This window comes from Canis lupus, chromosome 8 (assembly GCF_003254725.2).
Source record: "Canis lupus dingo isolate Sandy chromosome 8, ASM325472v2, whole genome shotgun sequence".
Lineage (NCBI taxonomy): Eukaryota > Metazoa > Chordata > Mammalia > Carnivora > Canidae > Canis > Canis lupus.
Window position 1 is genome coordinate 62,006,841 of NC_064250.1, and position 26,334 is coordinate 62,033,174.

A 26,334-nucleotide genomic window follows, 5' to 3' on the forward strand; every position below is an offset into this window, starting at 1 on the left:
CCACCCATCCAAATGTGAGGGATCTACTCTGATATCTCGCAGAACTTTACAAAAAAATGGCTGAAACTAATGTGCTACCATCCCTATATTGCGTAATACTGTTTGAGTAGAAGAAAAATTGAGGCAATGGAAAAATGTTCTGACTAGTCTCTGGGTCTCCTGTTTTCCCAACACTTCCATCTTAACGTTTACCCTAAAATAACTAAAACTATCCAAAGTCACTGGTTTGGTGAATGACTGGTAGGATTTATTTACAGAGAACTAATTACATTCCTTAGGAGCATATGCAAATGAAAAGAATTGTGAACACATGTCATGAGTCAATCAAGAAGGGGACAAAAGTAATAAAAAGCTGCCTTAGAGAGTAATCTGATTCCTAAAGCAAACATGCTCTTAATGGATCTTGAGCCTCACCCAGGCATCTTGAGATATGTATGTCACAATAGCAGAATACTGCAGATAATATTATTAACGAGGCATTTATTAAAGAGAGGCATAATTTAAACTTTCCTATAAATCAGAAAAGGAGAGTAACTTAAGATTCTCATTTGTATATTTTAGTTTTGCTCACAGTAATCTAAAATTTAAACAATATGTCTACAAGCAGAAACTGATATTTACTGCTTCACACTTTAGAACATACTTTCATGAGCATCAACTTATTGTGTGATACGATGATTCTATACATTAGATACGACAGCTATTATTTTACAGATGAAGAAACTAAGACTGAGAATGGATAATGACTACGTGGCTTGCCCGATGTTACACAGACACAAAGTGGAGAACTGAAAAAGATCCTCTTCCTTCAGTACATGTTCTATCCACTATATACAAAGGCCACTAAAATATTCCAAAAATTAATTAATGAATAATATCATCTTAGCTAAGCAAAGGTATTTTTCTATTTTCTGAAAACAGAAAATAGTCTCTAATCCATAGGCTTTTCCTTTAAAGTATAGCTCCCAAGACAATATGTTATAATTAGTTTAGCTACTTCTATCTTAAATGTTGGGGACATTATTTTTCTAGTTTTAGTTAGCTATATGTAGACTCACATTAATAATCTGTTGTGATATTTTTAAGTGTTCAATGTGAAATTACGAAAAGACAGGATGCATATACCATATGTAAGTACACAGTAACTAATAGGACATTAATGTATCATTTTGACATTATTTGTTAATAAACAGGTAAAAACAGACCCCCTTTAAACATTATCTTTAAGTCTTCAATGTTAAAATTATATACCCAATATCTAGCAGACTGACTCATAGTAGGAACTCAACAAACGTTTGCTGAATTATATTCTCAAGATATCTTAAGAAGGACACAGACTAGCCTGCAAATAGTGATTAATATCTTCTTTGATTCTCAGAATCTCAAGGGATTTATCAATTCTATGACCGAGAAAAGAACATATCAAAAGTATCAAACTTGTAAAGTGTTCATTATCATATAAAAGATTTTAAAGGTTTCTAAAATAAATAAATTTTATACTGTATACAACCTAGTTTAGCAAACTATAATTCTAGAAATAATTATATGACTGTTTGACAAACACCTCTAGAATACACAGGCTCATTAGGGCAAGGAATTTGTTATATTCACCACTGTATTTCTAGGGTCTAGGATAATACCTGACACATAGTACTCAAATAATATTTGCTCAATTATTAAGTTAATGAATACACTCAAAAATGAATATTACACCATGAGCAGAAACTTTTAACTATTTTAAAAGCATATGTTTTTTATACTAAGTAGATTCCTAAAAATTCAATAGAAATATATTTCCCAGACCAAATGAGGCCAGAATTTATAACACACAAAACTGCAACACACTAAAAGAGAAGAAGATTTGGGTAGGGGAGGATTAGTTCAGTTCTGAAAATGTTGAGCTCAAGGAGTCTATGAGAGTCTATTCAAATGGAAATACACTACAAGGATCTTTGGACCTGGAGCCCAGAAGAGAGGTTGAGGTTGCCATACATATCCTAAATATGTATGGCACCAGCATAGAGAGAGAGAGAGTAGAGCATAAACAGAGAAGAGTACTTAGTACTGAACTGTGAGGAACCCTTGGGTAGAAGAGGAAGAGCCTGCAAAAGACAGTGATAGAAAGTAGGAAAACCGGGGAGTGTGGTGTCATAGGAGCCAAGGCAGGAGGCAATATCCAGTTCAACATTACAAGGTGGTCAAGTAAGAAAGGACTAAAAAGCACCTAAAACTGAGGTCAACAGTAACCTTGACAAGACTTATAGTCCATCAGTAGGCATGCAAGCCAAACTGGACTAGATGAAGGAGTGAGTGACATGTGGGTAAGTAAAGAGAGTGTGTAGACAGATACTGACAGAGAACAAAAGCACAAGAGCTGGAAGGGAGTATAGAATTCTGAGAGAGATTTTATCTATTAGTCAGTCAGTCTGTCCATCCATCCATCTCTCCATCTTTAAAATTTTAAGAAAGGAGAGACGAGGCTTAAATGGTGACAAAAGGGTCCAAAAGGAAGAGGAAGAAGAGGAGAGAGGTCAGCTGGAGCTAGGGCTATAGAATCTCTCTATAAACACTGGGAACCAAGGAGGAGACTCCTTAGACTAGAGTTTAAACTGAAAACCAAGGAGATAGAATAGGGATAGACAAAAAAGAAATGCATTCCAGGAAAGACAGTATTTTTGATATAAGTGAGTCAGGGAGGCATGTGAAACCAAAAAGGAATGCTAGCTAATCAAAACAGGAATATTTTTAAGGTAGAAAGAGTCTAGGCAGGGAAACTTGCTGAATAGGTGCTGGGTGTAATTAGGGGAGCAAAGGACCACTAGATCCCACTGTAGGGGTCTCAGAGAAGGGTAGTCACCACCCTAGCCCTGAGAGTGAAACCTGAAGCCTAGTGTGATAGTATGTCCTCTATGGGAAGATGAAGAATGAGCTGGTGGTCTGAGGGGAAGAAATGAAAGTGGAAAGCTTAATGACACAGACACTAACACATAACTATATTAAATACAGTTGGGTTGTATTCAGGGAATAATACGAAAATCTATAAATTATTTCTCTACTTCAGATTGAATCCCAATATTTCATTTTTTAAAAAGGTTTTACTTATGTATTTAGTTGAGAGAGTAGGGAGAGGGGCAGAGAGAGAGGCAGAGAATCTCAAACAGACTCTGTGCTGAGAAAGGGGCCTGATGTGGGGATTGAGCTCATGACCCTGAGATCATGACCTGAGCCAAATCAAGAAGAGCTGAGTGCTTAACCGACTGAGCCACCCAGGTGCCCCCACCACCCAATATTTCATTTTTGTACCTACACAACTGTTTAAAACCTATGGCATCCAACTAAAACTCTCTTTGCTCTCTTGCTGAGGAACTGTTGACACGTTAACAGAACACAGAAGTCTCTCCTGTGAGGAGGGATCTAGCTGACTTAGTTGCACAGCATTTCTGATTAATTTGTATTTCTGTATTAAAACTCAGCATCTCTAATCCGTGTCTGATTTTCGTTTATTTTTGCTGTTTCCCAGGGCCAAAGTCTGTCAAATGATCAGCCGCATGTACCCATAACCACAGGAGTCACTAAGTGATTCCTTTCATTGGTGTCTTACCAGGACCTTGCCTAATGTCCAGTATGGAGAAGGTGCTCAACAAATACTGATGGAGTGAATAAGCAAATGCATGAATGGTTCCATGGAGAGAGGAGAACATGATCACCAAATCTCTCTATGCAGGCATGCTTTACATGCCAAGGATCCCTTGGCCATCTGTTGAAGCCCACAGACTCCTCCTCAGAATAATGCTTTTAAATACGTAGTATGACAGCGGAAACTATAATCACATTGGAATACAGACACAAGAAGTAATTACACTGAAATACAGTGACATCAAAACAGAAAAAGAAACCATGACATCATCACAAAACGGTTCTACAGCATGTGCTGGGCTTGTCAAGTCACAGACCTCTCTGTAGAAAGATCTGGCTGGGCTAGTTCCCTGGTGACACCAGCACCTGAGAGCATCTGCAGAGTTTTTGCTCTCAGTTTCACAGAGAGGAATCCTCCAAACTCCTGTCTAGGAAGTCATGTCCTCAGAGTGAAGAAGCAGAAAGAGGCCACGGGAGTTCCATGGCTCACTGTGCCATTTTGCACCTGAACCACCAGTTTCCTTGTTTTGTCCTCACCTTCAGTCCACTGCCCTGAATCCAGTCTTTCTATTCAACCCTCTGTCTTCCCTGAAGGTAAGGAAAGCACGGTTGCCTAGGTGAACCAAATATGTGGCAGATCTGAGGGGGGCTGTTTCTTATACAGACTTTTGACCATATAACCTATGCTCCTACTTTGAAGAACACCTGGTGCTGCCAGTTCCTGAAGTACAAATTAGCTTGCTTTGAGGTTTCTCATGTTACTAGCTTAGGATTCAACTGTGACAAGGGATGCTATATTGGTTACCACTAATATTCCTGCTGTCTATCCTCCAAAATGTGGTTCCTATTTTCTTCATTCTCTTTTGAGTACATGCCTATTTTACTCCCTTACTTTTGTGTAGGGGGTTTAATGAGGAAGCAACAGGAAACATATTTAATCTGTCACATTTTACTGAAGTTGCCATGAAAAGTTCTACAAAGGAGAAAAAGTTTTAAAAATCAGACTTTGAAGTAAATTCCTCAAAAATTCATCTCTTTTACGATTTTTCTGTCACAGATAATCAGTATAATTATAACCAGAACTTTATGAAGGCAGATACCATTTCCATCTTCTTCATCATCCCATTAGCCAGTACCTAGTATGGCAGAGGCTGTCAATAAATATTTATTGAATAAGTGAACTGAATGAATATGGATATGATAAAAAATGGGATCTTTAGTTGTATAATTTCAGCACTTATGGAATTCACCTAGGACTGCTTTGGCAATACTGCAAAAAGCAAACAATCAGAAACAGACACACCTCATGTGGAACTCAAGAATGATGTGTTTTACAATCACAGAGTCCTTCACTACAAAAATTATTGGTATTCTATACCAATAATTTCTTAGATAAGAATGAGTTGGCATTCAAATTTACCTTGTATTTTGCATAGCCAGTAGTATAAAAACATAATTTTTATCACAACTGCTATGTAAGTATTTAACTAGAACTAGTAGATGTACATTTTTAAAAGTCATTAAATGTACCTGTAACAGTAAACAAATACTAACAATACTTAAAATCCAAAGTCTTCCATGTTTAAAATCTGCACATTACCTATTACACTTTAATTCATATAAACAAAAAAGCAAGGTTATTAAAAAAGTAGTTCTAGTAGATCCTTGTCATTTTTATCAAGTGAATTCAAAGGACCATCAGAACATACTACTTTGTAAATACAATTGAAACTCTATCCTTTGTTTTGTAATTTTCTATTGGTTACCAACTAAGCCATAATCCTCCTCAAGGGTCCAAAGGATTATTTAAAATTTTCAGTTATATTTTATAGGGAAAGTTAAATGCATAGTTTTGCTTTAAACTAGAGAATTCTGATATAGCCATCAAAGGTTTACTGTAATTCCAACAAGATGATAATTTTAAGTTAAAAATCTTTACAGTCATTCATGTCAAGATGTTCCTCTAGGCAAACTTGTACAAAAATCCATAATCCATATGGTACTACCCTGATAAATGCTTACTCTATAACTAATTTTTTTTATCATTGTTTACATTCTGTTACTAACTTCAAATTAAAATATAATACTTACTTCTTCAGCCACAAACTCCTTACTCAGACCAAAATCTGTCAGCACCACGTGGCCATTAGAATCAAGGAGAATGTTCTCAAGCTTAATGTCACGGTATATAATTCCCAACTGTAAAAACAAACAAATATGCATTTTCAAATAATAATTTCCAAAAAATGAATTAGGAAAGTCTCTATCTACCTTAAAAACAAACCAAAAAATGGATTTTCCTGCTCAGGATGCTGCAAGGGCTCTTAGTCACTGGCTAGGGCCAATGTGAATTCCTCCATCTCAGGGTTCATCTGCTGGGCTCTAGGGACAATGTGAATTCCTCCATCTCAGGGTTCATCTGCTGGGCTCCCTGGACCTCTCCTATCACGTCTTTCTTCTCTGTGTAATGAAGATCTACTCCCACTAGACCAGCTTCCACGGGGTCTCTCTGTGGACTACTGTTAACTCTGTTTTTCCTGTTCTATCTTCTGGATGTATCACTGCAGATGATCTTTTTCAGGTACTGCTAGCCAATTCATGTCCATCACATCCTAAAGGATTCAGAGAGCTTTCTAACTAGATCCACACTAGTCATGTATTTGTTTTTATTCCTTCACTTATCTAAAAATACATTTTACTCACCTAAAAATAACTGATATTTTCTAGGTATTTCCTGCTTGTCTCAATATAACCATACCCTAACTCTGTTTTTCAATTTTTATGCATTTTTCTAGTATCTTGTACAGTGCCAAATAGATAATTAATAAAGACTTGTTGAACAATAGGCTCCTAAACACAAAGGGTGAAGATCATAGGTTAATTTTGGTTGATCATTAGTTCTAAATAAGTGAAATAAGTCAATTGGATAGTTCTTATATATCCTTCCCTTTTGTTTGCATGTAAGTTCTATAGTAAAACACTTCAGCTATTTCTCGAGCTAAATAAATCTATACACAAGTCATACAAGAAGTTCTTGATATATGTGCTTTGCACATTTCATGTTATGTCAGCCTGAATTAAATGTTTTTAAACTTAGAAACACTGCTTTCCACAACACTAAGTATATGAAAAAGCAGATTCTTAATAACTTCTTAAAATTGAAACAACAAATTACACAAGGAAAAATGCTAGGCAATTTTCCTCCCAGAACTTCAGTGTTCTATAAGAAAGGATGACATCTGCAATCTATTGAACAGACATCTGACTTGAAGCCTCATAAGCATCTAACAACAAGTGCAACTTCTTTTTTTTTTTTTTTTTTAAAGAAACTCTTTGGAAGCAATTTTAGAAATAAATCATTTATTATCTGCTTTACCTCATCACTTCCAAGTAAACTTCCATTTTTGTCTCTTCCTGGGAAACTCAATGTTAGCAGCTGTATCAAGGTTAATATTACTGGCTTCATGTATCTCTTCATGTATCTCTTTGTACTTATCTTTTTAGGGTAGTAAGATTAAGAAAAACTTAGCTGAAGTCTGATTTGCTATATTATTTTCACTCCATATCCATCACACGTATACCCAGTATTCATCATGTTCTCTACTTCTGTGGTTCTGATCACCCTCTTTTAATAATAACAGATGTTCACAGATTTTCCTTTAATAAACAGAATTAGTGGAATTAAAGCTTTCACACACAAAAAAAATGAGTTTACTAGCTTACCCATCGGAGCTTTGTATTTGTTTTGTTTTTACTCTGGTATTTATGGTGATTTCCACCATCATTTTTATATTATAAAAACTTACAATTAAGATCCCTAAGCATAAAACTCAAAGATCTTTTCAGCCCATTCCTGGGCTTAATTTGGTTCACTTATGAAGATGTCCTAACTACTTTATACCCCACAGAGATACTCACAGGCAAAAGCTGACCACGACCTGACAACTACCAAAAGGGATGGGTGTCTGTCCCCTCACAGCAGGCCTTGGTCAGCTCCCTTCTGGTTCCTCTGTCCCTTTTCTCCATCACCCAGCCCCGCCCCCCACGCCCACCAGGCCTCTTCTCTTTCCCTCCTGTTTGTATACATTTCCACCCACTTCCCTTCAGATTCCTCCTCTGACTCCCAGCCCCCGCCTGCCCAGTCCTGGCTCTGCTCTGGACTAGATCTCCCCTGTTCCTGACCCCTTCCTTCCGTGCTCGTATCTTCTCGCCATCTTTTCTTACAGCCCCTCCTGTCCATGGCCTCCATCTTGCCATTCCAGTCTCTCTGCCCCTTTAAAAACCTCCTCCCCATTCCTTGCCTTTTCCCTTCATCTCTCTCTACCCTGTCTCTGCTCCATAATCACCACTTTAGTCTCTGTTCATTTCTAATCCAGTGCAGGATCTGAATTCTCAACAATGAACAGGGGCTCCATGACATACTTGTCTCATCCTAACATAGAGACTCGGTTGTGCTGGTCTCCAAAGTACGTGGTCTCACATACTTTGATGAAAATTACTTGAGTGCATTCTATTTCTAAGGGAATACACACACGCCTTGTCACAGAGTGACTGCTTTTGTCATAACGTGTCATAACGCTTCCTTATTAAAAGTTCAAAAAACTTTGTTCAAAATTTCCTGGATCAAGATTAATAGTACGTGAAAGACTATATATATTTTTAAGTTCAAACTGATTTTAACAGAGTTCAAACAGCATCACAGACATGAATTCCACTTAGTTTTTAGCAACTGAGCTCCTGCTACATGAGGCAGTAGAGGAGAAGGAGGGAGAGGGCGCAAGGGAGCACCTAGAGGACAAAGCAATCACCAAGGCAAACCAGAGTGGGAGAGTGGGGTAGCTGGGAGCTGGCAGGCACTTCTGTCAAGGAACTCATATTCTCCAACCTAATCAAGAAACATGCCCTGCAGACACAGAGGCAGAGTCTGCAGTGCAGTAAATCACAATTAAGGAAACATATATTATGACTTGTAGTTTCATTTTAAAAGTTATCATAAAAGTGAAAAGCTTTTATTCTAATGATACTTTGTAATAAGCATTAGGATTTTTCATGAACAAAACCAAAAAAACTGCCAGGTTCTATCTTTTTCATCTGTATCACAGGAACTACAAAAAAATTAGGAGATTTTTAAAAAGGGAACTACAGAATTGAGAAAATTGGCAACAGCGTGTAAGTATGCTTTCACAATCTCCACGAAGACAGTGATGTTTAAAACATTAGCTCTTTTAGCTCATTACCTCAATTAACAGATTTTTCAAAAAAAGAACTCCCAAAGATTGAGCATCTTACCTTGTGGAGATGTTCGAGGGCAAGCACGATCTCTCCAACATAGATCCGCACCTCGTGCTCTGTGAAACGCTCTCTTTGAGAAAGATGAGTAAAAAGTTCTCCACCATTTATATAATCTAAAAATGAAATATATTTTTTCTTTCTTTGACTTGTATTCATAAACTTAAGGTAGTATTCCCTTTTAATCATTTTGGATTAACCAGAAGGCACTGATTTTAATATATTATTTTTGCACAATTGTTTGTGTATAGTATACAGTTTCATCTAGAACATATTACTAAATTTACATAGTAATACACTTGCATAAGATAATGACTACCCTAAGTCGCAATCAAGTGGATTTGCCTAGAGTACTGCCATTAAAACTATTACATGCATCTGCATATATTTAAATGTTTTCCCAAATGTAGTGTATCAGAAACTTCTGCCATCGCTGCATAATACTTAACTTGCTGTGGAGTACCAAAACATTAGCCACTGTAATAACTAAGATAAAAAATGAACAGAATAAAACAAAACACAAAAACCCCAGCTTTTCCTTTCTAATAGCTGCCAGTCACTATTTCTAAGCAGGCCTCATTTTCTAGAATTTTCTATGTACCCTTTCAAAAAATGTCTATTAGGTAGCAGGTACCCTTCATGCAGCCGAAAAGTAAAAGTGGTGCAATGTGGCTGAGTCAAACACCTGAAACTAAAATATTCCCACTTCCCTCTCAATTTGACCTATTTATCCCAAAAGGAATAATGAAATGAAAGACAAAACAGGCTACAGTGAGGAGTGCCTGAGTGGCTCAGTCAGTTGAGTGTTGGATTCTTGGTGAGCTCAGGTCATGAACTCAAAGTCGAGGGACTGAGCCCTGAGTTGGGCTCCATGCTCAACAGGGAGTCTGCCTGGGATTCTCTCTCTCCCTCTCCTCCTCCCCACTCTCGCTTTTGCGTGGGTGCTCTTTCTCAAATAAATAGATAAGTAAACAAATCTTAAAAAGAAAAAAAAAAAAAAACCCAGGCTGCAGTGAGAAATTCCTAAGTGAGCTGAAAAACAGTAATAAAAGCAATAACAGAACTGTGTTCGTAATTAGCTCTGATAAGACATTTATTGATGAACTGATAGTAGTTTCGTCAGAAACTCTGCGACCTTAAAACACACATTTATGTGTAAGAATGCAGACTTTGAAAACAGTCACAGATGTAGTTTAAAGCTTTCCTCCTAAAAACTTGAAAAGCATGTATCCCAAGTATATTCGTTTGTCAAGTTCAGCACAGTTTGAAAAATGAACAAAGCAAAATCTTCATAAACTTGCAAATTTGTTTCATCTTGTCTGTTTAAATTCCAAAAAGCAGATGCAACAGAATGAAAGAACTCTAATAGCTGGTTGCTTTGCAATGTATTTTATGAAGCGCATGCCAGTAAAAAGCACTGCCCTTCTCAGGCTTCTGTATTTTGCTAAGAGGTTTTAATTATATCTTAACACAAAGCTAATTATTAAAAAGGTGTAAAGGAACAAGCATTCCTGCCAACTAACAATGAATTTTTTCTACCTTTAACTAGTTATTTGCTTAAATCTAATGCTGATGTTTATGCATAAGTGGTTTCCACGGTTAGTCATGACACAGAAATAGACACCCACAGGTCAGCTGACCCACTGACAAACTCCTACCCACTCCTGTACGTCCTACACAATTTTCTCATCCTCGATAACCACTCCAGCAATCACCACTCTAGAGGTGATCACTTCCCTGCTGTACTTATTAAAGACTTCAACCACTGCAATTATTCTGCTGTATTGAAAATGTTTATTTGCACAGTGGCTTTCTCTGCTCTACTCTAAGCTTTTTAAAGTCTGAATCGATGTATTCACCTCCACAAACACAGTACCCACATACAGTAAGCACTCAATAGATATATTATTAATTAAATAAAAATTCTTTACAGTGGAATTCATATTAAGTAGACTGAAAGAAAATCACTCTGAAACTCAAAGGCAAGTGTGTTGTAAAAAAGAATCCCAAAAAGAACTCCTCTCTTTAAGGCACCTGGATATTGTCCATAGGACCTGGATTACACAATGGTTTCACTGTGTCCTGCCTTGAGCAAATGAAGTCTCTCAGCCGTAGTTTTTTATCCCTACAATGGGAATAGTAACTAGTGAGGATTGCAGTTGCTTGGAACATAGACAGTGTTTACTTTCCATTTGCTGGGAAGACTGAGAAAAAGTAACTACAAATCTAAGAAAACAAACCTGAACCAACATCAAGTAACCTACTTCCTACTTTTAGAACAAAGAGCCAAAGGTGAAGACCTGGCTTCCAATAAGACAAACATGTTTCATTTGTAGGTATGTGGCTGCACATTTCATGAGGTCAACAGCCACCTCCAGCCAGGGCAGGGGCCCAGGTATTCACAGCTGTAAACCAGATACAGAAGCTACTAAAGGGCTATAACAGCAGGAGCTGTTAATAGAGTACCTCCTGATAGGGCAGGTACTCTACATCAGTGGCTGGGATATGACGTCAGTCGGAATGTCTACAAGGTAAGCATTTGGTACTCTCAGTCATTATAATTTTAGTTGTCCTGTTAAGTGTCTAGTGGTATCTCATTATGGTTTTAATTTGTATTTTCTTGACTAATGATATTTAGCATCTTTCCATGGCTTCTTAGACATTTTTGTATCTTCTTTAGTGAAGTGTCAAAGTTGGCTTTTCTTTTTTTTTTGCCTCTTTTGATTTTGTTTTTTATGTGAAATAAAATTCACATGTCATGAAATTCACTCATCTGACATGTAAAAATCAATGGTTTTTAGTATATTCAGAGTTATGGCAACTATCACCACATTGAATTTTAAAACACGCTCACCACTCCACCCTACCAGAAATCCCAATTTATCTGTTTTTTCTTTAGTTGTTTGTGCTTTTGATAGCATATTTAAGAAACCACTGCCAAAAAAAAAAAAAAAAAAAGAAGAAAGAAAGAAAGAAAGAAAGAAAGAAAGAAAGAAAGAAAGAAAGAAAGAAAGAAGAAACCACTGCCAAACCAAGGTCACAAAGATTTACCTTTGCCTTCCTCTAAGAAAGTTAGAGTTTTAGCTCTTACTTTTCATCTTTGATCAATTTTGAATTAATTCTGTATATCATGTGAGGTATGGGCCCAATTTCATACAAGCCCACATGAAATTGGCTATCTAGTTGTCCCAATACCATTAATTAAAAAGACTGTTCTTTCCTCATTGGCACCCTTGTTGAAAGATCAACTGACTGTAGAAGTTTATTTCTGGACTCTCAGAAGAGATATATATATATATATATATATAAAATATATTATATATAATCTTTATTTTAGTCCCATACTTTGATTATTTTAGCTTTGTAGTAAATTTTAAAATTGGCAAGGGTTCAGTCTTCCAAACTTAACTCTTCCTTTTCAAAATTGTTATATAGCTATTCTAAGGTTCCTTGCCCTTCTCTATGAATTTTAGGATCACTTCGTCAATTTCTACAAAGCAAGAAGCTAGAATTTTGAGAGAGGTTGTGTTGAATCTGTAGATCAGTTTAGGGAGTATTGTCATCTTAATAATATTAAGTCTTCCAACCCGTAAACGTAGGATCTTTTTATTTATTTAGATCTTCTTTCACTTCCTTCAACAACATTTTGTAGTTTTCAGAGTGTCAGTTTTGCATTTTTTTTTAAAGATTTTATTTATTTATTCATGATAGTCACACAGAGAGAGACAGAGAGGCAGAGACACAGGCAGAGGGAGAAGCAGGCTCCACGCAGGGAGCCCGACGTGGAATTCGATCCCGGGTCTCCAGGATCGCGCCCTGGGCCAAAGGCAGGCACCAAACCGCTGCGCCACCCAGGGATCCCAGTTTTGCACTTTTTTAATGCTAAATTTATTCCTAAATATTTTACTTTTTTATTGTAAACGGAATTGTTTTTAAAATTTCCTTTTTTAGATTTTTCACCTGCTGCAGGTGTACAGAATTTGCATGTCGGTCATGCCTCCTGCAACTGTGCTGAACTTGTTCATTCATATGAATAGCTTTGTAGTGGATCCCTTAGGGTTTTCTATTTTAAGGTCATGTCATCTGTAAACACAGGTTTTAGTTTTCCTTTCCAGTGTGAAGGTCTTTTACATTCTTTTCTTGACTAAAATGTTGAATAAAGGGGTGAAAGTGAATAGTCTTACCTCGTTTCTGATTTTAGGGGGAAAGAAAGCCTCTTGATTTTTAGGCTTCTGACTTTCAGGAAGTTCACTATTCCTACTTTTTTGAGTGTTTTTATCACGAAGGAGTGTTTAATTTTGTCAAATGCTTTTTCTATGTCTACCAAGATGTTAATATGGTTTCTGTCCCTTATTCGACTGATAAGGTATTTTGATTGATTTTCAGTTGGCCTTGCATTCCTGGGATGCATTCCCACTTGGCCACGGTATATGGTCCTTTTAATTTGTTGCTGGCTTCAGTTTGAGAGTATTTTGTTGAGGAGTTTTGTGTTTTTATTCTTAAGAGATATTGGTCCATAGTTTTCTTGTTTTATCTTGATATTTTTGTTTGGTTTTGGTACTAAGATAATACTGGCCTCGTAAAATTAGTTGGGAAGTGTTTCTTCCTCTTCTATATTTTAGACATTTGTAAAAACTGGTATTAATTGGTCTTTAAATGTTTCGTAGTATGCACTATGGAAGCCATGTGGGTCTGGGCTTTTCATTGTGGTTAGTTTATTACTACTATTCTTACTACTATTACTAATTTTATTGCTGCTGCTACTAACTACTACTACTACTTTTTCTTCTTCTTCAATCTCCTTACTTGTTATAGGTCTATTCAGAAGTTGTATTTCCTCCACTTGATTCTAATAGTTTGTGCCTTTCTAGGAATTTATTTCATCTTAGCTACCTAATTTGTTGACATGCACTTGTTCATGGTTTTAATTTATGACCCTTTACAACTGTCGCCAGTATTAATGTCCCTTCTTCCATTCCTAACTTTACAAACTTGAGTCTTCTTCCATTTTCGTTGGTCAGTCTAACTAAAGGTTTGTCATTTTCTTTATCTTTTCAATGAATTATCTTTTGGCTTCATTCATTTTATTGTTTGCACACTATTTCATTAATTTCTGGCCTAATCTTTATTATTTTCCTTGTATCTGCTCACTTTGGGGTTAGTTTGCTTTTCTTTTTCCACTGCCTTAGGGTGGAAGACTAAGTTACTGATTGGAGTTCTTTTCAAAATGTTTTCTTCTTAAAAAGAAATAATTTTTTCTTTTTAAATTTAGACAATTAATAGCTATAAATTTCCCACTAAGCACTGGTTTAGGTGCATTTCATAAGATTTGACATGTAGTGCCTTAATTTTCTCTCATCTCAAAGTATTTCTTGATTTCTCTTTGACACATTGGTTATATAAGAGTATGTTGTTAAATTTCACAGTTGTGGTTATCCCAAATTTCTTTCTGTTACTGATTTCTAATTTTATTCCATCGTGATCAGAGAACATACTTTGTATGATTTTAATCTTTTTTAACTTATTGAGTTTTTTTTTTTTTTTAATGGCCTAGCATATGATCTATTCTAAAGAATTAGTTCCTAGTGCACTTGAAAAAAATATGTGGGGCAGCCTGGGTGGCTCAGCGGTTTAGTGCACCTTCAGCCCAGGGCATGATCCTGGAGACCTGGGATCGAGTCCCACGTCAGCTCCCTGCATGGAGCCTGCTTCTCCCTCTGCCTGTGACTCTGCCTCTCTCTCTGCTGTGTATTCTCATGAATAAATAAATAAAATCTTTAACAACAACAACAAAAAGAAAAAATATGTGTTCAGCTATGTTGTTTAGAGAGTTCTACTATATCTAGGTGGTTTATCTTCTATTTCCTTGATGCTCTTTTGCTCAATCTTATACATTATTGAAAGTGGAGTATTATTGCTGACTTGTCTATTTCTCTCTTCATTCCTTCAGTTTTGCTTCATAGATTTGGGGTGTATGTTGTTAAGTACATAGTTGTTTATAATTGCGTCTTCATGATGAATTGGTGCTTTTATCATTGTGAAGTATCCCTTTTTAATCTCTAGTAACATTGTTTGTTTTAAAGTCTATTTTGTCTGATATTAGTAAGCCACTCCTACTTTCTTGTGGTTGCTGTTTGTGTGATTTCTCTCTTTCCATCCTTCTTTAATCTCTTCGTATCTTTGAATCTACACTGTACCTCCTATAAACAGCATAATACTGAATTTTTCCCCCATGTGACAATCTCTACATTTTGATTATATGGTCTTGTATATTTACATTTAATGTTATTATTGGTATAGCTGGGTTTCTGCCTACTGTTTTACTTTTTTGTTTTATATATATATATTTATATAGTTTTTTTTCGCTATTCCTTCTTTAGAACCTTCTGTTTCACTAAATGAATATTTTCTAGTGTGATATTTTAATTCCTTCAATGAATTTCATTTTTTATTTTTTATTTTTTAGTGGTTGCTCTGTGGCTTATTATTATGCACATTAACATTAAAAACACCTTCAGATTTATATCAATTTAATTGCAGTGATACATATAAACATTACTCCTATACAGCTCATTCTTTCTTTCTCCTTTCTTTAAGATTTTATTTATGTATTCATGAGAGACATACAGAGAGAGGCAGACACACAGGCAGAGGGAGAAGCAGGCTCCCTGCAGGGAGCCCAATATGGGACTCGATCCCAGGACCCAGGGATCACGCCCTGAGGCGAAGGCAGATGCTCAACCACTGAGCCACCCAAGTGTCCCTCTTCCTTCTTTTAATGCTATTATTGTCATAGACTGTACAACTACATGTTACAAAGCCAACAATATGTATTACTATTTTATACATTTTATGTCTTTCAAAGAAACTAAGAAGAGAACAAGTACATATTTATAACTAGCACATTAGCTTTCTTATTTATATTTTTGGTTCTCTTCTTTTTCTTGTGGACTCAACTTATCTGATTCTAATTCCCTATCCCCACCAAAGGCTTGTTTTTATTTTATTCTTATTTATTATTATTTTTAAAATATTTTATTTATTCATGAGAGACACATAGAGAGAGAGACAGAGACATAGGCAGAGAGAGAAGCAGCTTCATGCAGGGAGCCCGATGTAGGACTCGATCCTGGGTCTCCAAGATCATGCCCTGGGCGTGAAGGCAGGCGCTAAACTGCTGAGCCATCCAGGGATCCCCCTCTTCTTCATTAAATAACTTGTATATTCTAATAAGAACTGTTTTATCTACAAGAAATCTCTGATGCTTCTCCTTAGAGGGCACAACCTTGGGCATTCATACAATGGTTTGGCAGGGCTCTTTTTTACTCTCTTTTCTTGATCTGTTAAGCTGTCTGCCTCTGTTGGTATCACACCCAGTTGTTAGGCTCCACTAATTGCTGGCTGGTTAGTCTATTATTTTCAATAATGCCCTGGGGCATAAAATACTTCACAGTCTGATTCAGTAAATTCAGTCTCCTTTGTAGGGCTATTTTTTGAGGTCAGTGTTTGAGATTTGATCTGACCTCAAGAATGTTCTTCATAATTGACTATTTTCCTTGTACTCTCTGGTACTCCAACAGTTTACTTTGTTGTTCTAATGCAGCTACCAACCCTCCTCTTATGAGCTCACCACCAAAATCTCCATTTTTCCCCCTCAAAAGCATCCTTAGGCTTGAACTTCCCACATACTCTGCTTCAAGTAGTCAGTTATTTTGATAGGAACTTCAGAGCTCTGTGCTTATGAACTACCTCTCCCTCTAGGGAAAACTCTGATCCTCTGCTCTGGAGCTGGCAGGGTGGGGGTGGGGGTGGGGGGTGTAAGGTTAGTGACCCACTTCTCTCAGAGTGACACTCCTGCTTTACTAACAAGGTGCTGCTTGAAGGCACTAGTCTCTGGTCTTCTCAGCTTGCAGAACCTTCACTCTACAAATGAGGTGGGGTAAGGGCATCAGAGCTCTGTATTCTCAACCTTCCAAGCCTGGAATAAAGCTTCTGGCCTATAAGTAGGGCCCAGGTGTTAGAAGGGAGCTCTCAACCTCTCAGCCACATGTGCTAGGAATTTAGCCTCTGTAACACGGAGCCAGATGAATGAGAAATGCTGGTGTCCTGCAACCTTCTGATGAGATATTGTATTCCTTAACTGGAAGCTGAGGGGAGAGACGGTCCCAATTTCTGGGCCACACCCACCCAATGGAGCTTCTGTCATACAGTGTGGGGGAGGACAGAAGGTCATGGCCCAAGTGTTACCCACTTTTGCTGTTCTTACTGAATTTAGATTTTCTTGAATAAATGTTTCTTAAACTGCCCACAGGCCAACCTCCAGAGATTTTAATTTTTTTTTTATAACTTTTACTAGTTATGTTTTGTTTCCTTGGAAAGCAGGTCCATGTAGCTCCTCACACTGCCATTCTAGGAGCAAGCTCTTGTTTTCTTTTTAAATTATTGTTTATAGGCATTCTTGTATATTTTGGAATCAAGTTCTTTGCCAAGTACACGAATGGCAAATATTACCTCTGAGTGTGTGGTTTGCCTTTAATTTTCTTAAAAGTGTCTCTTGATGTGTAGAAAATGTTTAATTTTTATTAGTTCAGCTTTCTCCTCCTTCTCCCCCTCCTTCTCCTCCTCTTTCTCATCCTGCTTCCATCCTCCTCCTTCTTTTGGTTAGTGTTTTGAGAAGTCTTCACCTACCCTAGTTAAAGATATTCTCCTATGATTTCTTGTTAATGCTTTATAGGCTTAAGTTCTATGTTTAGGGTCTATCTGTTTCAAACTAATATTTGTGTATAGAGCAAAGTAAGGGTTGAGATTCACTTTTTTTCCCATACAGATACCCAGTTATTCTAACATGATCACTACTTCTTTCCCCACTGAATTGCTTTGTCAAAAATCAAAGGGCTATGTAAGTGTGGGCCTATCTCTGGAGTCCCTTTTCTATTTCACCGATCTATATGTTTCATGCCATACTGCCTTGATTACTATGACTTTATAGTCAGTTTTAAACCAGATCATTTAAGCCTTATATATTTGTTATTCTTTAAAGAGTAGATGGACTATCCTAGTTCCTTTGTTTTTGCATAAGAATTTGAATCAGGGATCCCTGGGTGGCGCAGCGGTTTGGCGCCTGCCTTTGGCCCAGGGCGCGATCCTGGAGACCCGGGATCGAATCCCACATTGGGCTCCCGGTGCATGGAGCCTGCTTCTCCCTCTGCCTGTGTCTCTGACTCTCTCTCTCTCTGTGACTATCATAAATAAATAAATAAATAAATAAATAAATAAATAAATAAATAAATAGAATTTGAATCAGTTTGTCAATCTCTACCAAACAAAGCCTGCTTGGATTTGATTTGGACAATTTTGCAGGTACAGTTCAACTTAAGGAGAACTGACATGCTAACAATACTGAGTGCTCCTGCCCATGAATATGGTGTATCTCTCTATTAATTAGGTTTTCTTTCATTTCTCTCATCAATGTATAATTTACAGAGTAAACTTATTTCCAAATATCTCATGTTTAAAGAAATTATATTGTAAAGGATATTCTAAAATTTCACTTTCCAGTTGTTTGATGCTAGAATATAGAACTATAATTGTTTTTGTCATTTTGAAACAATTATAAATTTAAAGAAATGTTTCAAATATAGTATATAAAACTTTTTTTCATGAACCATCTAAAAGTAATTTGTCAACTTGATATCCAATCACTCATATGCATACTTGCATTTATATTTCATGCCACAACCTAATCATTTAAAAAGTTAGGACTTTAACCTAAATATACTGTTACCATCTAATCCTCAATCCTAATTTCAAGTTTCCTTAGTTGTTCCCAAAATAGTATAGCAAAAGGTTCCAGTTCTGAATCAAATGTTAACTTCAGTTATCTTTTTTCTTCAGTTTGGAATAATTTCTCAGTCTTCCTTTGACTTTCATAACCTTGACACTTTTGAAGATTATAAGCTTCATATGTTGTACACTGTCCCACAATCTGAGTTTGTCTGATGTACTGGCATGCATCATTGGGAGGCGTGCATCATTGGGAGGAAATAATGGAAGGGACACTGTTCTTGGTGCATCATCTCAGGTGGGGCATTATTTCAATTCATCCTAATATTAATGATTTTCATTTTGATCATTTGATTAAGGCAGTGTCTCCTTGGCTTCTCTACCATGAAGTTATCTATTTCACCTTTGTAATTAGTAAGTAATTTTGGAGAGGTGCTTTGAAACCATGTAACTGTTGCAACCCACACAATTCAATTTATTTATTTATATCTGAGGGACTTGTGGGTTTATTTTATTCAATGAGTTAAAATTCAGTACCATCATTTAGTTTTGATTCTTGGAGTGTGGTTCTTATTCTTATGGCACAGGTTTTCTAGAATTTTGATGAAACCTTTGTGGAGTTTACCAAGTTCCTGTACCTTGGGAGAATTTACTGTCTCCCTTGAGGTTGGAGCTGCTGAAATCTTTATCCAGCTCTTTAAGCTTTTTAGCTCTTTGGGCCACTAGGATTCTTGCCCCATGCAATCAATGCTGAGAAAGCAGTCCACACACAAAGATTTCTGAATCACCTCTCCCATGGTTCCTTTCTTGGCAGGGGGCCTCTCCTCCACAATTTGCAGCCACTTTGTTGGCCCCAAACTCCAACTTTAGCCTTTGGCCTTGTAAGACTGCCTCTTCTGGACTTAATTTTGACCTCTTATTTTATATATCCTTGAAAAATATTTTTGGTATTTAAGAACACAGGTCTTGAGTGTCAGAAAATCCAAAAATCCTAGCTATACTATTCATCAATTATGTGACTTTGAGCAAGTTGCTTAATCTTTTTGAATCTAAAACCATATTGGTAAATAATATATTTTCCTACAGTTTGTTCATTTCATTCATCAGACTCTGAGACCTTACCATACAATCTTAGATACTGCACACATATACTGAAGTAGACAATGATCTCCATCCTAATGAAGGCTGCATTCCAGTGGGAAAAGTCAAGTGGATACTATGAATATTTTGGAAGATGATGATTACTATGGAAAAAATAACACAGATAAAGGCAGATAGGAAATGCTAGGATAGAGCTGAGGACTGCATTTTAATAAAGGTGGTCAGTGTATGCCTCACCAAGATGACTTTTGAGCAAAGAATTTAAGAAAGTGGAGACATGAACTAAGCAGTTATCTGGGGGTAAGACTGTTCCTGGCAGAAGTAACAAGTGCAAAGGCTCTTGGGCAGGAGAGGGCCTGGTGTACCTAAGGATCAGAAAGGAAGCTAACATGGCTAAAATGCACTGAATGAAGAAAAAGTAGGAGGAGGAACATGGTCACAGAAGTAACTGAGTTTGCAGGGTTGGGCAGCTCGTACAAGGTCTTGTAGACCTTCACTGCAGCTGCTCAACATACTGTGATCTAAGTGAACTGTGGCCTCTGGAATTGAGCCATCCATTGGAAGGATCTCATCTTTTCCTCTGAATAAAAAATGAATTTACAGGATTCTGAGTAGAAGAGTCGTATGATAAGACCTGCACTTTACTAGAATCAATAGCTCTGGCTGCTGTGCTGGGAAGAGCAAGGCTGGAAATATGGAGATCACCTGCAATAAAGCAAGGTGAGCAATGATGGTGGTGAGGAGGAAGGTGACAGCAGTGGTGGGGGTATGGATCCAGCTCTATCTGGGCATCTGAAGAGATGGGGTTGGTGTTCCTTGAGACAGGGAAGGCTGTTGGAAGAAGAGGTTTGGAGAGAATGAGAGCATGACCCAGAGTTCGCTTCTGGATATGAGGAATGCACAGTGTCTGACAAATAGTGAAAGCTCAATAAATGGTAGTTATCATTATCATGACCATCACCCTCAACTGTATTTTCTGCAACTGTTGAGAGATACAAAAGAACCCTTCTGGAACCCTTTGAGGGAGAGGAAGACAAATTTCTTAGGACTGGTTTAGAGCATGAAGAGGAGATTCCACAAACCATCCTGAAAATGCTTCATGTAAATTCCTTGAAATTATGTACAATTGTTTTCAAGCATATGTTAAGAATCTGGGCATTCTCCCAAGAAGAGAGGGGCCACAGCTTTGATCAGATTCTCCAGGGTGTTGTATGCAAAAAAGAAAAAAAAATTGTAAGGAACATCACCCCTAGAAACAACATGATAAATTTGAATAGAAAAGTTCCTATCAAGTTTATTTACAAACAAACCAATGAGTACTGGCTGCCAGCACATGGGAAACAGCTGAGAGTGGTATCCCACAGCTGGCCAGCATCATGTATGTTAAAATTACAGCATGCACACCTAGTTCTGGCTTCTCCAGGGCACTGAGCTCACTTCTCACTGACTTTTCTCCTTGTGTGTCATAACTGCCTTAGGGCTTATTTGCATTTAGAATTGGACTGGCAGGGTTCAGAGTAAAGAGTTTTCATTTTCAACAAGATCTCGGACTATTGAGGATGTGCTGGGACTGCGTTTCTGGTGTCCCTACACCCATGTGTTTATCAAGAGATCTAGCAACTCTTTTAGGGTAAGGTTGGGGCTGGCTTGTCCTAAGGAAAAACAATTTAGCCAGGCCGCAAGACAACAATAAAAGAAAATTTAAAAAAGACCATAGGGATATTGCTAAATATGAGATGAATTACAAAATTCATACGCTCTTGAATGAGAACACCAGACTCAAGAATGCAGGCAGATTCTGGGACCATTACAATGGCACGGAGATGGCCACTGCAAAAACCCACATCCTTACAGACGTCTGAAAGGAAGATTCTTCTTCTCAGCTTTGTAATTCAAGGAAACCTGACCTCCCACCCCATCTTTTCTTATTGAGCAATAAATTAATTTCTTCACATAAGAGACTTGCTAAAAAAGCTCAGACTGAATAAAGCCCCTGAGTGAAGACCATCTACTACTAGAATTATTTCAGGTCCAATCTGCCTGGTGGGCTCTTGGTCCACGCCAACTTGTCTACCCTGAGTAATAACTTTTCTGTAAAAATTACGGATTCATTAGATTTCTGGAAATTAGATTTCTTAAGGCTCTGCCACTTTCTCTGTAAGCATGAAGTTTGGATTTTGGGTCTTTTTTTTTTTTTTTAAGACAACGCTATTTTTATTCTCTTTAATGATAGGGAAACTGTCAGATATAGTATGAGAACATTCTGCTTTTACTGATATTCCTGAGTCTTTTTGCCTCTCTGGACATATGATACAAATGGACCAAGTGGCATTGATTCAATGAACATTCCTGGCTCTTGCTGTTTGTATGGACACAACATCTCAGTAACCTGTAAATCGAAGCAGGAAAGGGCTGTTGGTAGGTAGGAAGGAATTCAGTGACATAAAACAGTGTTCTGTTTTATGCTCTCCTTTAAAATTTGTATCTTAACACAGCTTTTGAGATCAGGCAAAGAAGTAATAACAACCACAGAGACTGGATACCTTCTAAGTGCCTGTTCCACTTAGATATGACAGTGAATCTGACTTTCATAAACAGTGCTCTTAGGTACTATTCTAATAGCATAATCCCCGGGGAAAACAGGTACTCTCTAGATAACAATGAAGCTAAACAAACTATCCAGAGTTGCATATCCTGTGAGTGGGAGAATAGGAATTATGAACATGGGCAGTCTGACTCCAAAGAGTGATTTTTAAAAATGTATTAGAGTTGTCCTTTACCCCCTCCAAATATGGTTTTACTGTCACTTACTAGGAGCAGCGTCATCATGCAGTTGGTTTGCTAATTACTGTCCAAAAAACTGCATTAAGCTCTATAATATGTGTAAATGGCTTAGAGCCAATAATTCTATATATTTGGTCATATAACTTTGCTAGTTTACATGCTTTTTCACAGTTAAGTTTTAGAGGTTCACCTGAATTTCACAATACTCAAAAGTAGACATTCTAGGGGGCTATACTGAGGGGATTTTTTTTTAAGATTTTATTTATTTGAGAGAGAGAGAGAATGAGCGCGGGGGGGGAGGGGGGGGAGATGGAGAGGGAGAAGCAGACTCCCTGTTGAGTAAGGAGCCCAATGCAGGGCTCGATCCCAGGGTCCTGAGATCATGACCTGAGCGCAAAGCAGATACTTAACCTGAGCCCCTGAGGTTGGTTGGTTTGTTTTTTTTAATAGGCACAGTAAATAATGAGTTTCAATCTTTTCTGATAATGTGCCAAGCTAAAATTATCACTGATACATTTATGGCACATAATTTAAGAGAGTTAATTTCTATCTTACAGGAATGAACCCTGGGCTGTTTTTTTTTTCTTTTCTTTTAAAGGGGGGGGGTACTTAGCCATGCCCACAGAAATATCCCCAACTGTGGAAGGCACCTTAAGTTTTCCTAAAACGCCATCACCTTAGCCCACCTGCCTGTTAAAGCAAAGGAATCTGAATTTGGCAACACAGAAGTGGTACCATCTAGGTTCCTGCCAGAGATCAGAACCTCAAATTGTCTGGTGTCCAAATCTCATCAAATACTCAGTTGTGAGAAATAATACATACCAAGGCCATGCATGTAATCCATATATCTTTCTGGATATGCTAGAATGGCTTTAGACAAAGAGCAGAAGAGAGCTATAAAATTCAGTAACGCTATTTTGCTGTTATACTCGGACCGTGTTCTACAGGCTTACATTATATGAGACAGTGACATGAAATCTGGCATTCTCTTTAGTCAAGGAAGGCTGGTGAGAACTGTCAGTACATCTGGGCCCTATTTAAAAAATTTTTTCCTAGCTCATAATGCCTTACCTCTGGATAGTGTTTATTTTTAAACTTATCTTGATAAAATTTCACACTTACAAAAATATTTGCAAGAACTGTACAAGGAATCTCCGTAACTATTATGCAGATTCACCAACTGTTTACATTTTGTTTCATTTGCTTTTGTATTCTATCTCTCATGTTTTCATATATGTGCATACTCCTCGTGAGAATAAGTTGGAGACATGACACTCCTACCCCTAAATCCTTCAGTGTGCATATCCTAAGGAAAAAAAAAAAAAAACCTTTCCTAGAACCACAGTATAATTATAAAGATCAGAAACTTTAGGATAAAAACACCATTATCTAGGGGGGCCCGGAGTGCTGAGTCAGTAGACCATGCGACTCTTGATCTCTGGGTTGTGAGTTTGAGCTCTTGATCTCTGGGTTGTGAGTTTGAGCCCATGTTGGGTGTGGAGATTGCTTAAAAATAAAATCTTTTCTTTTTAAAAATCAACTATTATCTAGTTTACACTCTTTCAAATTTTGTCATTTGTCCCACTAATGCTCTCTCTAGCTACTTTTATTTCCAGTCCGGCATTTGGTTTATGACCATACAATGCACTGGAGATACGGTCTTTAGTCTGGACCTTCGGTCTTTCTTTCTTTCTTGATCTTATATCGATGAAAAGAATAGTTCGGTTATTGTGTGGACTTCAACCCTCAATTTCATTTGTTTTCTCATGATCAGGTGCAGGTTATGCACTCTTGGAAGGAATATCAATGAAATAATGTTACTTGTCTTAGAAAATATCAATAAGCATGTGAAGCTAGTTTTCCCAATACTGATGTTAGTTTAGATCATATCATTAGTATGGTGTTTGCCAGGTTTCTCCATAGTAAAGTTACTCTGTTTCCTTTTGCAATTAACTGGTAAATTGTGGGGAGATGAATTGAGACTATGTAGAAATATCCTATTCCCATCAAACTACTGCCTACTCATCTACAATCCAATGATGATTTTCTAATTCCACCATACCTTCTCTATATCAGCTGGACTAGGTTTGCCTGGTCAGGTATAAATTAGTAGGACAGATTCACAGAATTAAATTGCTAATACTTACATATTAAATTTTCATAATTGCTGACAGTATTTTATAAGTATTTTCCTCAAAAAAGCTTATAGCCACTTATATTCTCCACCAACAATAAATGAATGCCTTAAAAAAAACAAGTTCTCACCAACTCTTGATATTATCATTATGTTTAAATTTTTACCAATCTGATAAGCATTTCCAAGATAAAAAATTTTTCAGGTGCAAAATAAAGAAGAGGGAAAGAAAATCTGAGAGTGTGCAGCAGCTGGACTTGATATATATATTTCATGGCCCACACAATGGAATCCCTTAAATGATGCCTGTATAGACTCCTGGTTCCTAGAGCAAATGAAAAGAAGCTTCTTAAAAAAAGAAAAAAGAGCTTCTTATATGAAAATAATTATATGTCAAGGGGTCAATGTAAAAAATATATAAAGAACTTATACAACTCAATACCAAAAACAGTTGGATTAAAAAACAGAGAACATGAATAAATGTTTTTCCAAAGAAGGTAACCAGGGGGTCAACTGACACATGAAAAAGTGCTCAACATCACTAATCTTCAACGAAATACACATCAAAACCATAATGAGATTATCACCTTACGCCTGTCAGAATGGCTAGACTCAAAAAGACAAAAGATAATCATTGTTGGTGAGGATGTGGAGAAAGATGAACTCTTGTGCACTGCTGGTGGGAATGCAAACCAGCGTAGCTACTGCGGAAAACAGTGTGGAGGTGCCTCAAAAAATTAAAAATAAAACTACCATACAATCCAGTAATTCCACTCCTGGGTATTTACCCAAAGAAAATGTAAACACAAATTCGAAAAGATATATGCACCCCTACATTTATTGCACCATTCCTTACAAGAGCCAATATATGGAAGCAACTGAAGTATTCACTGACAGACAAATGGATGAGGAAGATGTAGTATATTTATATAACGGAATACCACTCAGCCATAAGAAATGATATCTTCCTATTTACCACAACAAGGATGGACCTAGAGGATATTACAGCAAATGAAATAAGTCAGACTGAGAAAAAGAAGTACTACCAGATTTCACACATATGTGAATCTAAAAAACAAAACAAATGAATAAACAAGAAGCAGAATCAGACTTTTAAATATAGAGAACAAACTGACGGCTGCCAGAGGGAAGGGAGGGGAGAGATGGGCAAAATGGGTCAATAAGGTTTCAGTTACGAAATGAATAAGACATGACGACAAAAAGCACAGCACAAAAAAAAAAAAAAAAAAAGCACAGCACATCAAAAAAGCACAGCATAGTCAATGTTATTGTAAGAGCGCTGCATGGTTAACAGATGGGAGCTAGCTATACTTGTGGTGAGGTAGCAAAACATATAGAAAAGTTGAATCACTATGTTGAACACCTGAAACTAATGCAACTATATGCAAATTTTAAAAAATTATTTTAAAAAGCAGAGATTTATACAAAAAATCACAATAAAGCCAACCTAAGATTAAAAAATGATTCTATCTCAATTCTTTTATATTTGCTAAATGGATCTTTTTATGTTTAATGGCTCAATTCTATATCCATAAAATGTGAATATAAATAATTCCAACTCCCATGTAAGATTATCATATGGATTC

The 26,334-nt window shown here is 37.0% G+C and overlaps 1 protein-coding gene across 4 annotated transcripts in view; it reads right to left on the bottom strand.

The window, feature by feature from the left end:
- The window catches only part of RPS6KA5 (ribosomal protein S6 kinase A5), a 170,927-nt gene that overhangs the window by 59,817 nt on the left and 84,776 nt on the right, over positions 1 to 26,334 (bottom strand). For 3 of the 4 annotated variants that reach the window (XM_035719806.2, XM_025442351.3, XM_049113416.1), the window contains 2 exons: positions 8,926 to 9,041; positions 5,728 to 5,835 (listed from right to left, as the gene is read on the bottom strand). In XM_035719806.2, coding sequence (XP_035575699.1) covers positions 5,728 to 5,835; positions 8,926 to 9,041 — 224 coding nt within the window. Of the gene's footprint in view, positions 1 to 5,727; positions 5,836 to 8,925; positions 9,042 to 26,334 lie in introns of those variants that run through there. The other variant, XM_049113417.1, reaches the window with a different exon arrangement.